Below are 16035 nucleotides of genomic sequence, written 5' to 3'. Positions count from 1 at the left end.
GGATTGCAGGTATGTTGTTCAAAAGACAGTTTGAGTTCCTCTATCTTATAGCAAGTGACAAAAGAGCAGGTTGAGAGCAGTGGGCTATTTTTCATGAGACCATGGCTGGGACCGAAAGCTCAGTGTGCTAGGGTCTTGGAGGAGTCCTGTTCAGTTTGTGCTTTTTGCGATCCTGAGTTACAGGTTCATAGCAGAGCTAGTGTTCCTGCAGGATATTGTTATGCTTAAATGATTGTCTCAATCATGCCCTGATTAGTCTGAGAATATTGTCACTTCCAGTTCTAGCCCTTGATTAAATGCTAATTGAGAGAATTACTATGAGGGTTTATTACTAACAGAAGAATGATGTCGGTAGCAGTACATCTTATTTGGGTGAGGACACTGATTTACACTTGTATTTGGACGGCATCCAAGAGAAAACATAGTAAGCATTCATGCCTCTGTTGGGGATTTTTTTTATGGTTGTTAAACTGTCAGATTTTATGTAGCCTGTGTTCTGAAGACTGTGTCGGGTCTGGAACGTGCCAGCTGCTCTGTGCATGAGTGGGACCAGAGGCGCCCTGAGCCCGAAGCACTGGTCGGGTTTTCAAGCCAGCTGGGTAATGGCAGGCTATTAATGTAGAGTTACACACAGTGACTCAGTTATTTTAATCATCATTTTTGATACTACCTAAAGGCCAAAAAAGAGTCACCATAACAGGCAGGACATTTTGTTGATATCACAACAACCAAGACCTTTAAGCAATATTAATGACTTCAACTAATAAAACCTACCTTCGTTTCTGTATCGGTAAATTATGAGCTAATCTTATAGTGTATGCGGTGCTGAGGGGGCTGAGCATTTCTGATATGAGCTTCCTAAGTATAACTGTGTTGAAATCACATTTTACATTCACACATAGCAATACACACTAGTTGTGTGGGAATAATACTTTGTGTTTTTGGCAAGCTGCATGACACAATATTAATTATAATATTGTTTATATAAAATTATAATAATAATTTAATATTATAATATGTAATTATAATCAATATTCCAACAGTACATGGGATATATCTATAATTCTACCCTCTGTCATAGAACTCTCTTTTAGGATTCTGAGTAACGAACAGTTGAATTGCCTTGATTGGTATATGTTTTGTTTTATATGCATATTATACTTGATTATGTGTGTTATGCTGCCAATAAATAGCACAGCTACCAGTGTGACTGAGGACCACTTTAAGGGCTCTGCAGACCAAGTGCTATCAGGACAAGGTCTTTACTGCTCTTTACACATAATATATCTAAATATGTAATGTTCATTTTTTATGTGAAATCTTTCCATTGCATAATCTTATGCATGTTGTTGCAACTACATATATGTTACATATGTTAATACATACAACTACATGTATTGCACACATTTTAAAGACAAGCAAAAGGGGGAGGAAAGGACTATATATTGTGATGCTAAATTGATGTTTGAAAATTATTCATGTATACTTCTTAATATTATTCTAACCATAGTATCAGTCCTGAGATTTTTACTAGTTTTTGTTTTGGTTTTAGTGTAATCACAGTATCAGTCTTAAATTAAGTGTGGCAGTGTTAAGGTCCGTTTGGATTCAAATGAACACCATAAATGTTAATGCAACACTGATGATGTATTGTTATTATTTTTAAAAATCATTAATCTAGCATTTTAAATATATTATATGCATTTACAATAATATATAAACTGTGCATTTGGTGTAGTGTTGCTGCAGTATAAATGTCTCACCAACAGAGATGATTTTGTGTGTCTTTCTTTGTTCCTCCATAGCTAAATAAACAGTCCTCACTCACACATACATGAAGCCATTCCCGTTTATCACACCAGAGTATTTTGTGTCCCACAAAACTGAATGTAATGCTCGAGCATTAATTCCTGCCCATAGCGGGAGTACAGATGCAGCCTTCTGATCCCTCATTGTTGTACTGGAACAGTGGAGCTTAAATATAAACAGGCACACACACCCCCACCCCTTCAAACCAGTGATCAGTGCGCATGATGTCACTCGCAAGTCATAGCTCCTGGAGCAATGCTCATGCATACAGTTATATTTTCAGCCTCTAAGTGTTCTGAGGACGTACCTGCGTATCTGTTTTCAGCTCTGCTCATGCCTCACTGGCCCCTCAGATCCTGAAGTGGAGTTTATACGCAGTGATGGCATGTGGTGGTTAATATTTCAGGTTCAGGTTCTGCTTTTCAGGATGTGCGTTTGTATTTTTTTTATTTGCAGTAAGTTGAAGTTTTGAGCTGTAAACAATGGAGCTGGTGAGTTGGTTCACACATGCACATGGCATGCAGGTCTGTATGTCACTGAGTGTTTTATATTCAGAGCTGCATCTTAACATGCTCCCAAGCCCTGCCTTAGAAAATCCAGTTTTGGCAGCCAATTTATCTGAAATCCCAGATTGTGGCTTTAGGAAGAGCTCTGACACACAAGTAGTTGTGGGCTAAATTACCATTCTGGATGTCAGCCACTTATTGTCCAAGTTTGTCCACTTAATCTCACTGATCTGACAGAGGTATTGTATGCAGTGTGCTGGACTGCTTGTTCCAATGTAGTGGTGGATACTGTGAAGCAGAGATGGCAGAGTCGTCTGTATGGCATAGGTCTCGCTTCTGCTACACCCTGTAGCCACCATACCAAGCAGCACATGGAAGTTCATTAAAATAAGATTTCCGACTGCAGGCTTAATTCCGTTGCCTGCCGTGGAATGGACACGCACAAAGTGACTGGGAGGAGTGATGTCCTGCACTCTCTCCTACTAGGTCATCACACTCCAGTGGCTGCTCTTTGTAACCTTGAAAGCAATGTACATTTAAGCGTGTCAGTTTCAAGATAATGAGTGCATTTGTGCAAGACCCATCATTTATCATTTATCATTTACAATTGACTGATTTGTTTTTGCTCATTTATTATCAGTTTAGCAGAACTTCTCTTATTGGCTGCTTAATGGTTACTTGAAGCAACTGTCAGCTTAGATACAGGAAAAGTGATTACTATGACTTTGTTATTTATTCAAGACATGCTCTCTGTTTGGTGATCTCTACAGGCAGAAGATAGAACACCTGTTATCAATGTGTTACCTTAAAAACAGCTGTTTGTCTTGGTTTCACCTGGTATTGAACAAAGGAAAACGTTCAAGTCAGTGCGGGGCAGTATGAAACATGGTGCTGTAGTGTGACGTGGCTAGCGAGTAACTCCCAGAGAGGGGCAGGAGAGCAGTGGACCTCGGCGGAGACGCAGCACGGGCGAGCAGGACAATTAGAGAGCACACGAAGGAGAGGAGAGCCAGTGAGCAGCGGAGAGGGAAGGTTAGCCGAATACCTCAAGAGGCATCCCTCCTAGCAGTGAAGCAGGGATATTTAAAGTGTGGAGAAGGCAGAGAGGGGTCGGAAGAGCAGAGAGTATTGGAAGGTCAAGAGGAAAATCTAAATTAGCTGAAGAATGAGGAACGCAAAGTTCTCTCTTCTGCTTAGGAGTAAGGATTTTATTACATCGTAGCCTTCTCCATCGTACAGTGGCGCACGTCTTACACTAGTATTATTACTATTAGAACTATTCCTAAAAAGAAAAGACTTGGAGATTTGGGGGGTATGTAGTGAGAAGGAATGCTACCTCTCTTTAACAGGGTTGCCTATATGCATCATTGGTGAAGAGAGGTGAGGAGAGTGATGAGATTCTTCTGTATCTCCACCCAGCTCTTTTACATACTCATAGCCTCTCCTTTGTTGTCTTCCAGACAGCCACATCCCTTTCTCTCTTACTCAGAGCTGGGAATCATTGGCTAAAACACCCCCACCATGTATTTCTCAACGCACAGACATGGATCGGTGCGGATTGTGCATTCTCTAGTAATTTTCTGGGCATTTGACTGTAAGCACTTTAAAATGTGATTCAGTATGTGCCTTTTTTAATTGTGTTTTTGCCACCAAGTGTGTGCGCGTGCAGGTAGGCGGTAGAGGTGGTAGAACAGTGTGCAATGGAATAGGTCACTGTACTCACAGTAGTGAGCTACCACAGGTACTCAAGAATTTACATGCTGATTTTAAAAATTTGGTGTTTTTTGTTTTTATTTTTTCTTTCTCAATTCTGCCACAAAGCAGCTTATTTCAGACACGTGCTAGCACAAGGACATTTGTAGTCATGCACGTTTGAAGAATGGACCAGCTCAGCAGCGTGAGATGGATGGTGCATATGCACTGTGATACTTGAAGGGAATGTTGAAGTGTGGGATGGCTTGAGGCACTGAACAGAGGGTCCTCGTTTCCACTCATTAATATTCCATTCCTATCTTAGAGAGTTGGAGCTGCTAACAGGCAGCAGATAAATAGTACACTCACACTGGAAACCTCAACACTGCTTCTGCATCCTTAATGATCTCTCTTTCTCTCTCTCTCTCTCTCTCTCTCTCGCTCTCCACACACGTATGTGTGTGCGTACGTATTGTGCCATGCTATGTGCTGTGGGTCTCCATCACTGGCCAGATTGTGTATGTTTTATGTATATGAGAAGACGTTTGACAGGGATTTGTGTGCATATGTGTGTGGTTTTGTGACTCTTGTAACTCCAGCTGACTGCACTGTCACTAGTCCCTCAGTTTCTGAAGACTGCAGGAGATGGAGACACACAGAGTAGAACAAACAGGGAAACCCACATTGTGCCACTCTTCCATCCTGCCAGTGTGGGAAACTAACCGTTTTTTTCTCTCTCTCTCTCTCTCTCTTTATGTCTGTCTCCCTGACATTCCGTCTCTCTACCCTTTACTTCATCCTTCTTTCTCTTCCTCTCTCTCTCTCTCTCTGCCCCTTATCCCCCCCTTTCTCTCTCTCTCTCTCTCTCTCTCTCTCTCTCTCTCTCTCTCTCTCTCTCTCTCTCTCTCTCTCTCTCTCTCTCTCTCTCTCTCTCTCTCTCTCTCTCTCTCTCTCTCTCTCTCTCTCTCTGTGTGTGCATGTCTCAGAGCTGGCCGGTCCTGGCTCCTCCCCCGCCACTCAGGAGTTGATGACACGGTTGGGCTTCTTGCTGGGTGAAGGTATCCCAGGCTCCACACGCATACCTATGGATGACAAGAATGAAAAGAAGGTATTTAATTTTCCCTCCTGCAGCTGCTGCCAGGGAAAAGGGGGGGGGGGGGGGGGCATGAGGCAGAGGCTGGAGGATAAAAGAAACAGCCCGAGGAAACAGAGCGAACAACTGCTTGAGAGGCAGGGAACATACATGTGTGTATATAATAGAAACAGAGAAAAACTGAATGAAAAAGAGAGAGAGAGAGAGAGATTGGGAGAACAAGAGAGAATTTAAGGAGGCAAAGTGACAGGGAGAGAAGACTGAGAACGAGGCAGACCTATGGCAGTAAAGGAGAGGGGGTGGCTGGCGTTCTTTTTTTTTACTTGGACTGAATTACAGGCTCATTATCACTGGAATGGCTCCTCTCTCAGCGTAAGGTTAACTTTGATCAGCCTGCAGCTCGCAGGGTAAGAGCGGCTGTTGTGTTTGGGCTGCATATGGTCAGAGTGTGTTGCAGCTTTTTGTTTTTTTGTAAAGTGTAACAGGGTTGGTGTGTGTACATGTGATGGATGGTTTACTGTGTTCCTGTTTAACAGAATTGATTTGTTCTCAGCTGAGCTTTCTTCTGTGACCCTCTGACAAATCTGGGTGTGTGTATGCTTGTCCAGAAAAATAGTGCATGTTCTGTCAGGGTCTTGCAGGCTGTGCACGCGCGTGTGTATGTGTGTTGACAGATATAATTAAGCTGGTGGGCTTCTGAACCTTGTACACACAGTGACTCAGAATCTTAATGGAGTTGGATTTGGGCGGGTGTTATGATTCAGGAGTCATTCCCCATTAATCAAATACGGATGAGGATGGTGGATGAATGAGGATGTGGAAATGTTGGTTTATTGATGACCTACTCAATATCATTTTTGTGTTTTGGAGACTTATAAAATATTGACCTTGGTGTAGTTTAAAGGATAGTGTAAGCTTTGAATCATAACTTGGGAAAACAAGATCAGATACAATAGTCCGGTACAATCCTTCATGAGTTTGATCAGTTTTTATTAGAGACATTTATCCTAGAATGTCTTGGCTCTCACAGGGCATTCAGAAGACTGCACACTTTTCAGAGTATTTCCTAAACACTGCAGGGTTATATATGTCGCACATCTATGAAATGATGCTAAATAACTTTTATGTATTTCAGTAAACTGTGCATGTCTTATGTCTCTCATAGCCACCTCAACCCCAGATTATGGCTTATATAGTTCCCTATAGTAGTATATTGTTACTAAACTAATTAATCAGTTTCTTATATGTCCTGCCTTTTGCGTGAAAGAAGATGCTTTCCTAGGTTGTAACCTACTGATGTTATTAACAAATTAACATCAGTAAAACTGAGCTGTGCTGCATACCTTGTTTGATCCAGTGGACATATCAGGAGGATGCTGTTTGAATGAGGACCAGTTCAGCCAGCCTTCAGTCAGGCAGTAAGATGAGTGTCTTTCATTGGTTGGAAGAGGGGCAGGGAGTGGACCCAGGAGAGATTATGTTTTTGAGCTTTGAGATGGTTTTAAGTTGAAGCAGTTTGCCTTTGGTTTGTTTTGGTCCAGATGAATAATGTGGTGAGTGATCTTACTCCAAACACGTGTCTCGCCGTGACAAATGAGAGGCTGATTTATCTGCTGAAGCACTGGATGCACTTGGGTTTGTTTGGAGGGTGAAAAAAGCTGAACTCAAGATGAACTCTGTGGGCTTGGCTCAAGATGGAAACTGTTGATCAGAACGGGGTTTAAGGTTTACAGGTTTAATGCTTTTATGTTAATCTCCTGTAGATCATTCTTCTGTAAGCCTTCTCCTCTCCTCTGTTTTCTCTCTTTTTCTCTTGCTCTCTCCATCTTTAAAGCTAGATTGAGTAAGTCATCTGTCCATGAGAGCTCAATAACATGCCTGGCTATGTGTGTGTTTATCTCTCTCCAGGGCTCAGTGAATCAGGGAGTGAGTCCTTGCTCCACTCTGACCAGTAGCACAGCGTCAGCGTGTACGGACAGCCCCTGCTCCACCCTGAACAGCAGTGCCAGTCGTGTCCCCACCAGCCAGAGAAGCCCCTGTGGAACTATCACCAGCCCTAGTTCTACTTTAGAGAGCAAGGACAGTGGGATCATAGGTACTTCAGGCAGACACACACACACACCACACACACAAAACCTAGCTATGCATCTACCACCATGCACTGCAGCGCTTGCAATACCGTTATCAGATCCCAGCTCCCTTCAAGAATGATGTCAAGACACACCCACAAACTCACACTTAGACCAACTCACACCCACATGGCATAGAAGGGATTAATGTTCTTTGGCTTAGCTGTAGTGTCCCACTGTGGTTTTAGCTTTATCTCTTAGGTGGATGTAGGTGTGTGTGTGTGTGGTGTGGCTGAAGGATGATGGCGATGTTTGTGTCTGTTGGACTGCCTAACTGGTTAAAAATGTCTCATCTGTGCTGTCACACTCTTTGACAAAGAGTCGCTATTTTTTTCTTCTTAATTATTGTTTAACATGACAGCTGAATGCTTTGAGCTGCTGCTAGTTGTCTGTAGTATCTCTCTTCCTTTTATGTGGCCATTATAGAGAAGGAGATTTGCTCCAGACGTTTTAGCGCGGATTGTTTAGTATGTTTTCTTTGATGTTTTCTTTTAACTGTGCGGATGACGGAAACTTCAGCTCAGGCAGAGGTCTATTATGGCTAGAACTCTCCGTGCTGTTATACCAGAATGGCTCATCACAAGACTGGACCTTAGTTATATTTTGATTACTTCAACTCCAAATGGATTGGGGGAAAGACCACCCTCGAAACCCCCACCATAACCATCATCTGAAGACGTTTGCAAGTAAAGCAGCAGGTGTCAGTAGCAAAATGAGTTGGACTGCCTTTATCATTTATAATGGCACCAGAAGAACGGCACATGGGCTTATTCTCTCACACGCCTTGTAGCCTACAAAATGGATGTAACTGTGTATACACTGTCTATGCCAATATTGCATAGGGTTTAGCACTGATATTAAGGTTGCCAGCGATGCCCTGAATTTCCAACACATTGGATGGACACAAAGGTTGGGTTGTCTGTGCATGTGTGTCCACGCACACTGATGCACAATACAGCTGGGTGTCCTGGGAGTGGCGTGAAGCTTGGAATCTCAAACACATAGCTGAATCTTTTGCTCATCTAATGAACACATGAATCTAGCTTTCATCTGAGGAATGAATTAACCTGTCTCCCATCCTCCCAGATAACTAAGACAAGCATTCAGATTTTGACATGAACAGGCTGTTTGAAGTTTGCGTTGAGTGTGATGTTTCTGTTCAGAGCTATGGTTGCACTGAGCCTATGAAACCTATGGTTTTAGCCTTTAATCAGGAAATGCCCCTACATGACTGCATACCCTGCAGCAATATGGTCTGTATCCTTGTGTAGCATGGAAGTGCCTCATTCCCATGTACTCTCTTCAGGCTTACATTACATATTATATGAACCAACCTCATTACATTTTTCATTACATATTATATGAACCAACCTCATTACATTTTATATATATATAAAAATATTCATATATATATATATATTTTTATATATATATATATATATATATATATATATATATATATATATATATATATATATATATATATATATATATATATAAATGTAATGTAATGTAATGAGGTTGGTTCATATAATGTTATCTCTGCTTGCCCTGGACTGTATTTTTTAACCATATGTAACACCGGTGTTAATTTGTAGTTTATATCCAATATTTTGGTTTCTTTTCAAGTGGTAATTTGTAAACATATGCATTTCACATTCATATTTGGCAGTCACATTTTGCTTCAGACATTTTTCTCTATTCTGTCTGTCCACTTTCATGCTTTCGACATGAAATGTTTTATTCAAAGGCGGATTTTTTTTTTTTTTGACGTTTGTAACCAGTGATGCAACATATGTTTGAAGTGAGAAATCCACAATATCCTTTAAAAAACAAGAATGATGGGGCAGAGAGAGAGAAGGAGGGAGAGAGAGAGTGAGAGAGAGAGAGAGAGAGAGGGAGAAAGCGCTGGGGAGAGAGAGAAATAAATATATAGTGGGAGAAGGCACGAGAGAGAGAGAGAGCGCATGAGAGAGCGAGCGAGAGAGAGAGAGAGAGAGCGCCAGTGAGTGCTCTCACCTTGTAGTTGATGAATGTAGGTGTCCTTTGGCAGGTCTGTGGTGACCTGAGAGAGCAGAAGAAGGGATTATGGGATTTGTTTTTTTTCCATGTGATCAAACACCTGTCTGGACCCTATTAATGGAAACAAGCTTTTCTTCTCCTGTTCATTGTTTGTTTGTTTGTTTTATTAAAACAACTTTTTGGAGAACGGTTATTTGAAATAATTACATGCACAACTGCACAAGGCTTTAGACTGACCTCGCTCTTAGACTCGTGCCATCCTGAATGCCGCATAGTAATTTCTCCCCATTGTGGTTTATGATGTGTAAATCATAGCTCAGTCCATTCACCCGTGGTTAATAAACCTAATGGCATTAGATGCATGGTCATCAATGAGATTTACATGCACTGCGCCGATGTCATTCAATTAGTGGACGTAAAGCAAAAGTGATCATGCCGAGATTATGCGAATGTACCTCGATTCATTTACATACTGTCCTCACCTGTGTTTTTGGGGGATATTGTACATCAGTCGACATATGTCATGTAAGCCTGAAGAGAGTACATGGGAATGAGGCTAGTTCTCATTAGCTCAATGCCAAATGTAGCGGGTAAATAGAGCAGGGGGAGGCTACTGATAAGGTCACAGCTGTCAAGTACAAATACACTCCTTCTCAGAGTCCTTTATTATGGTCAGTAATCTCATTTCACTGCTCGACAGGAAGGAGATGAGTTATGATAGAATTAGTGGTGACTTTAACGCCCATTCATCCATTTTTCTCTCCTTTTTGCTCTCTCTCTCTCTGTAATGCTCTCTCTCTCCTGCCTGAACCCCTGTGTGAAGTCATCATGACTATACGGGTTTGAGGTTAAGACCTCCTTCCCCTTCTGTCATTTATTCAAATTGGATGTCTTCTGAGAATGCCAGTCATGATTCCAGTGTCAGTTTCTCCTTCCATTTCTCCACCTTTCCTTGTTCTCGCCACAATCATATGTCAACAGTTATTAGCCTTGGTGGCTATCACCCTTTTCTGACATTTTCTCTTTTTCATATGCATTCAAACCCAACAAAAAAAGAACGAGATAAGTGTTCACTCTGTGTTAAATGAGAATTCAAACGCAAATTTAATTCGAACGTGACAAATGCCCTCTTGTTTAATTTGCCATTCTTACTATAAACTGAAGTTTGACCCCAAGCCCATTCCTGTTGAGATCCTGATGTGCTCCTTGGCTCTGCTCCAGCCACCATTACCAGCTCGTCGGAGAATGACGACCGCAGCGGCTCCAGTCTGGAGTGGAGTAAGGAAGTCAGCGTGAGGGCCGCGGGGCACCATGTGCTGGCCCCGTCCGCTGCCCGCACAGACACCTGCTCTCCTGTGGCCGAGGAGGAGACACCTGCGAGCGGGACGGAGGGCTCCTTTGGCGGCAGGGTCGCAGCCGCATCGACCATGGGGGCGGGAGGGACCAGCGCAGAGGGTCCGGTTCATTACTCGACACAGAGCTCATCCAGCCTCATGATGCCCAGGCCCAACTCAGTCGCAGGTAAGAGAGTGACCAACAGCAGCTGGCAGCATGGGTGGCGCCATAGGGGGAGGGGTGGTGTTGCCACTTGTTGACATGTCTGGGGTTGGACTGAACCTCTGGTTTGGCGTGGTTGACCGTCAGATCTGGTGATAACTTGTGACTTCACTCGAGTCATTGTCAAATGAATGATAAACTGGAAAACCTTATATCTGCACAAACCTTATACATATACAAACATAGCGTGTGTGTCTGTCTCTCTCTCTCACTCACACACACACACACACACACACACACACACACACACACACACAGATATGTTCTCCAGAGTAGAGTCAACAGGGCAGGTGCATTTGATGCAAGTTGTTAATGCAGCCCTGTGGTAGGTGAGTGCTGTGGTGTTATTGCTGTACTGGGTCATTTGTCTGCTGTAGAGTTTAAATGGTGGTGATGCTCATAAATGAAGGATGAAGCCATAACGATAAACTCAGCAATAAAGAGAAGGCAATTAAATCTGACTGGTGATTGTCCTGTTAGGGTGTGTCTGTGTGGGTGTGTGTATGTATGTGGGGGGTGTGGGTGTGTGGGTATGTGTGTGTAGTCCACCAGATTCATTTTGAGCATATACTGACTTCACACCCAGTTTGGCATTAGTGAACAAAGCATTTAATCCTTACTGTGTGTTTCATAGATCCATAACCTCACTGTAGTGCTTTAGAACTGCACACACAGCAATATCAACACACACGTGTGCGCGCACACACACACACACACCACACACACACAAACACAAACTTCTCTCTCCCTCATTTTCACTCATTAACACACTAACACACACACACACACACACACACACACACACACACACACACCACACACACACACCCTCTTTAAGATTTCTCTCTCTCTCTCTCTCTCTCTCTCTCTCTCAAATGGTCTCTGGCATACTAATGTCCCAGACTCTAAATAACAGCCTTATGTCCTCAAGTCTTCTTTGTCGCATCGCCATGCCGACGTGTCTCCGCCCCAGGTCCTGACAGAATGATGTCATGGTGTAACGCTTCTGGCCTGAGTGCCACAGGGCGCGGGGCAGGACGCACAGACTTCCCCCATTAGTGCAAAACATTTATTAACATAAAACACATACTACATAAATGGCACTCACATAAGACGTCAACAGTGGACATGGTTACACATTTAAACATTAAACAAAGTACACACTAACATTAATGGTGCTCACACACACACAGACGTTACTGCTGGCGTAATTGTTATTTCAACGACTCGCGTAGCGACAGTGACCAACAAAGGGAGCACACACAGATAGGGGTTTAAATAGACACTTTGACATTTAACAGCAAACCCTATACACAGGGAGCGTGGTTACAAAACAGATGAACATAGTTCATATGTGGATCCCGCTGCACGCGGCGAGCCGTACCATGTGATTTATCGGGGAGGAGCAGTCCGTGACACATGGTTATGGCACTAGAGTTGCACCTCTGATTTTACAGCTGGCTCCTGTGCCCTTGAATGAGGAGCGTGTCAAAGGCAGCCTCATTAACATCTGCTGAGAGCTCCATTCCAAAGTGCACAAACAGTGGCTTTTATATTCTGGGGTTAATGTTGAGGACGGCGGCATGTGGTTCCCCAAACTGAGCAAGCTGGGCGAAGCGGATCATGTGGGCATGTGTGAGGGTGCTAGACCACCCTGTGCTGAAGAGACCCTCCTGTTCTACCCATGCACACACACAGCCTCACGTAAACGTCCTGAAACGCGTGTGGGCTGCCACACACTGTCTTGCTCCATAGCTGCAGCCTGCCACCCTTGCCTCTCAAGAGGGGATTGCAAGTGGCTCAACAAGCACAACTCTTAATGACTGCACCAAATCTAATGACTGGACCGTGACTGCGGAGATGAGCCAGAGTGTCTTCTCCACTGAAGAAAACCTTCGGAAGCAACACATACAGCAGTCGGTGTTCTCCACATGCTGTTATGTTGTTCATTTCTGCTGGTCGTGATAGCAGCTCTATTGTGCTCCTCCAGGCAGTAGCCAGTGTTGTGGGGATTCTTTCTTCTTGGCTTATTAATGTTTTTGATTTCCACAGAGCCCAGTTTGACTAATTTCCTCATAGAGGGTTCATGATATTCATGTATTAAATTATTCCTTACGCTACACACAGTGAGGTCAAATGAAGGACAAATCCTGTTTAAAAAAACTTTTATCATTTATTGAATGGGATAACAAGTTATATATTAATACATTATCACAGCAATGTTGTTGTTTGTTTTTGTGGTTTATTATATAATAATTACCCTGGAACCTTATGTGACCCTAAAATATATGATGCAGATTGAAATGTATACAGTACAGTTTAAATGTACTGTACTGTAACTGAACAGTACTGTAACTCCAACCCAGACCAACAGCTGTCCTTGCCAAAACATAAGGATCAGCTGTTTATAACTTCACCTATTTACTGTAGTATTAGAGCCAGACACACACCTGCACCCGTCAGTCAACCAGTTACTATGCCTCCGAAATAAGAAACATAGAAACAGAGGAGCACAAAGAGGAAGAAAAACAATATTCAAGAAGATCTTTTTATAGCCATTCCCTGCAAAGGTGGTGCTCTTGTGTATAGTAATTTTTATCATGGAAAATTATCGATGTTGAAAATTAGATATGACCAAACCCCAAAGGAGAGAGAGAAAAAGTGGATAGTAGTGCTAGCTTATTGTTGCTGGTAAAAGCTCCATGCTAACAAGCTTAGGGAGCTATGAGGGTGTAATGGACAATGGGCAGATCAGGTTTAGCTTTGTCATTGTGATCAGACCAGACAAGGCATCTGAGCTGTGTAATGAATACTGCGTACACAATATTGGCACAAAACCAGTGTTTTCTGTGCTGCAGTGGGTGTTGTGAATGAATAGATGTGGAAATGAGTGCTTAGGTCCACTCACATTCACTCGTACAATACTTATGCTTCTCTTACAGATATGTAGGTTAGACGGAAGTGCAGACGGAAAGACCACAGACGCGCGCACACACACACACACATGCACACCTGTCTTGCTGCTTCATTTGTTATATTTGATTTCATTCCTAATGGCCATAAGCCTCCCTTTTAAATGGCTGAAACTGGTCTGTAAGTGCATTATTTCACAGTAGGGCATGTCTGCATGTCTACTCTTCCATCATCAGTTCCCAGCCTGGAACTGTGTGCTTGGGTTGCACTGCCAAGAAAGTAAGACCAACCAAACAAGAGAACTCACCACATGTACTAAGACTTGGGTGAAACTGTAAGATGAGTTACTGCGCTGATGTAGGCATGAAGTAATGTGGAGGGGTCGGCTGGATTGTTTTCAGCGTTGCTGAATACCAGTTCAGATACTGAGTTAATTCAGTACTATTATTTTCGTTGACAGGTAAATGTTCCTGTACTCTCGTATGTAATACTCTAAGCTTTTCTCATTCAAAGTTTTTTTTTTAAACCATAACATTCTTTTTAAGTCACAAACACATTTAAGTACTATAGGAATGTTGTACCAGTGCACTGTGGTTGGCCATGCAGTGTTATTTATGTTGCAGCATAGTACTGTGTAGAATGGGCAGGATTTTTAGGCAGCTACTGTTCTCCTGGAACTGTACAAACTGTACAAATGCGTGAAAGTATGATCACATTTCAGTACAATTCATACATTCTGTACCAGGAGTGTATTGAGCTCGCTTTATGGATTATTTTAGAGAGAACTTTCAAGGCTGGCTCCCTGCTTGTCATCAATATCTGATGAGTGTGGTGGCTTAGCTTGGCCAGAGCTGCTCTGTTCTCCTACGTGAATACAGTATGGCTTGTTATGACGTTGGTGGGCACAGGCTTTGTGAATGTAAGCTCTCCACCAATAGAAAAAGTAACAGGGGGGTTCACACATGAAAGATTTTTCAGTGATCATCCCACTGCCACATGAACTTCAGCAGTCAGACAAGGTGGGGCTGTTGAAGATTTCATTCTCGCTCATGCTCTTTCCTTCCGTGTGTGTGTGTGTGTGTGTGTGTGTGTGTGCGCGCGCGCGCACACGCGTGCATGGGCACACGCCCGGGTATGTGTGCATGTGCGCGGGTATGCCTTTGTGCGTGTGTGTATGAATGCCTGGGGGTGGCGGAGAACTCAAAGAAAAATACACCAGAGAGACAGATGCACAATTGTGCTTCGCTGACATTTTTAAGTAATACAAGCTTGTTAATCAATCAGCTTATCAAAGGGTGCAGTCCAGTCTACAGTTTCAAACACAAATAATTCTCGATCCGTCTGGAATGTTGGGAACCTTGAGGTGTATTCCAGTTCCCAGTGAAGAACAGTGGAATACGGTGTATGCAGGTGTCCTCTGCAGGGAGACTTCTGGGCCTCTTCAATTTCAGCATAGTCCCAACATTAATAGCATAGGGGAAATGGAGCTACGAAGACCTCGCTGAAGACAGGCAGTTGCTGTGCTGACATGTGTGCACATGCAGCTGGCACACGTGTTGCCAGTTGTTGCAAACTGGTAATCGTTCTGTGTCGGAGCACGGTCATGCATGTTTTGACCAGTGACCCACACTGACTGTACAAGACATCTTGCTGCATGTGAGCAGTGAAGTAAAAAAGCACCCTAGTCCGAGCGCTTCTTTCCTCGTCCGAGTTAAAGTAGCCATGACGGCGATAAATGCAATGCATTCGTGTGGCAATACCAGGAGCAGCGCAGTCAGACGGCTGCATGTAGAACTGCCTATATGAGGGCCACGTTACGGTCAACAATACATCTGACAAACTAAATAAATGTACATTCACTGAACTTGCTGTTAATGAGCTGTGAGTAAGTGTGTGTCCCACTGTTTAGCTGCAGTAAACTGTTTGGCCCATTGACATTCCTTATTCATCCAACAACATACATTGACCTTGCATGGTTCTAGTATTATTAAATTAAATGCTTATCTATAGATATTTTTCTTAGCCAATTCTTAAATCTTACAGGGATTTGTTTTAAGTCCTCCATTAATCTCAGCTCTGTGTGGTTATGCGTGCATGCATGCGTTTGTGGGTTTCTTGAACGTCTTTTCATGCTAATGGATGTTGAAAGTGACAGTTTAACTGTTTACAGACATCCTGCGGTGAAAAGGTCACCATGCTACTATTTTTTTTTTTAGGAGCACTTCAGAAAATCGTGACTATGATATTAGAATTGTGGCTCAGAGATACTGCTAATTGCACAGCTGTCTAAGCAGGCACAGCAAGTGAGGTGAGG

At 42.9% G+C, this 16035-nt stretch overlaps 1 protein-coding gene across 2 annotated transcripts in view; it reads left to right on the top strand.

Annotated features, from left to right (window-relative positions):
* The window catches only part of tanc1b (tetratricopeptide repeat, ankyrin repeat and coiled-coil containing 1b), a 110609-nt gene that overhangs the window by 52922 nt on the left and 41652 nt on the right, over positions 1-16035 (top strand). For both annotated transcript variants that reach the window (XM_035536469.1, XM_035536467.1), the window contains exons 5-7: positions 4994-5115; positions 7009-7195; positions 10473-10772. In XM_035536469.1, coding sequence (XP_035392362.1) covers positions 4994-5115; positions 7009-7195; positions 10473-10772 — 609 coding nt within the window. The remainder of the gene's footprint in view (positions 1-4993; positions 5116-7008; positions 7196-10472; positions 10773-16035) is intronic.

Source organism: Electrophorus electricus, chromosome 2 (genome assembly GCF_013358815.1).
Source record: "Electrophorus electricus isolate fEleEle1 chromosome 2, fEleEle1.pri, whole genome shotgun sequence".
Taxonomy (NCBI): Eukaryota; Metazoa; Chordata; class Actinopteri; order Gymnotiformes; family Gymnotidae; genus Electrophorus; species Electrophorus electricus.
Note: the sequence above shows the minus strand (reverse complement) of the source record. Positions and strands in the feature narration are given on the sequence as shown.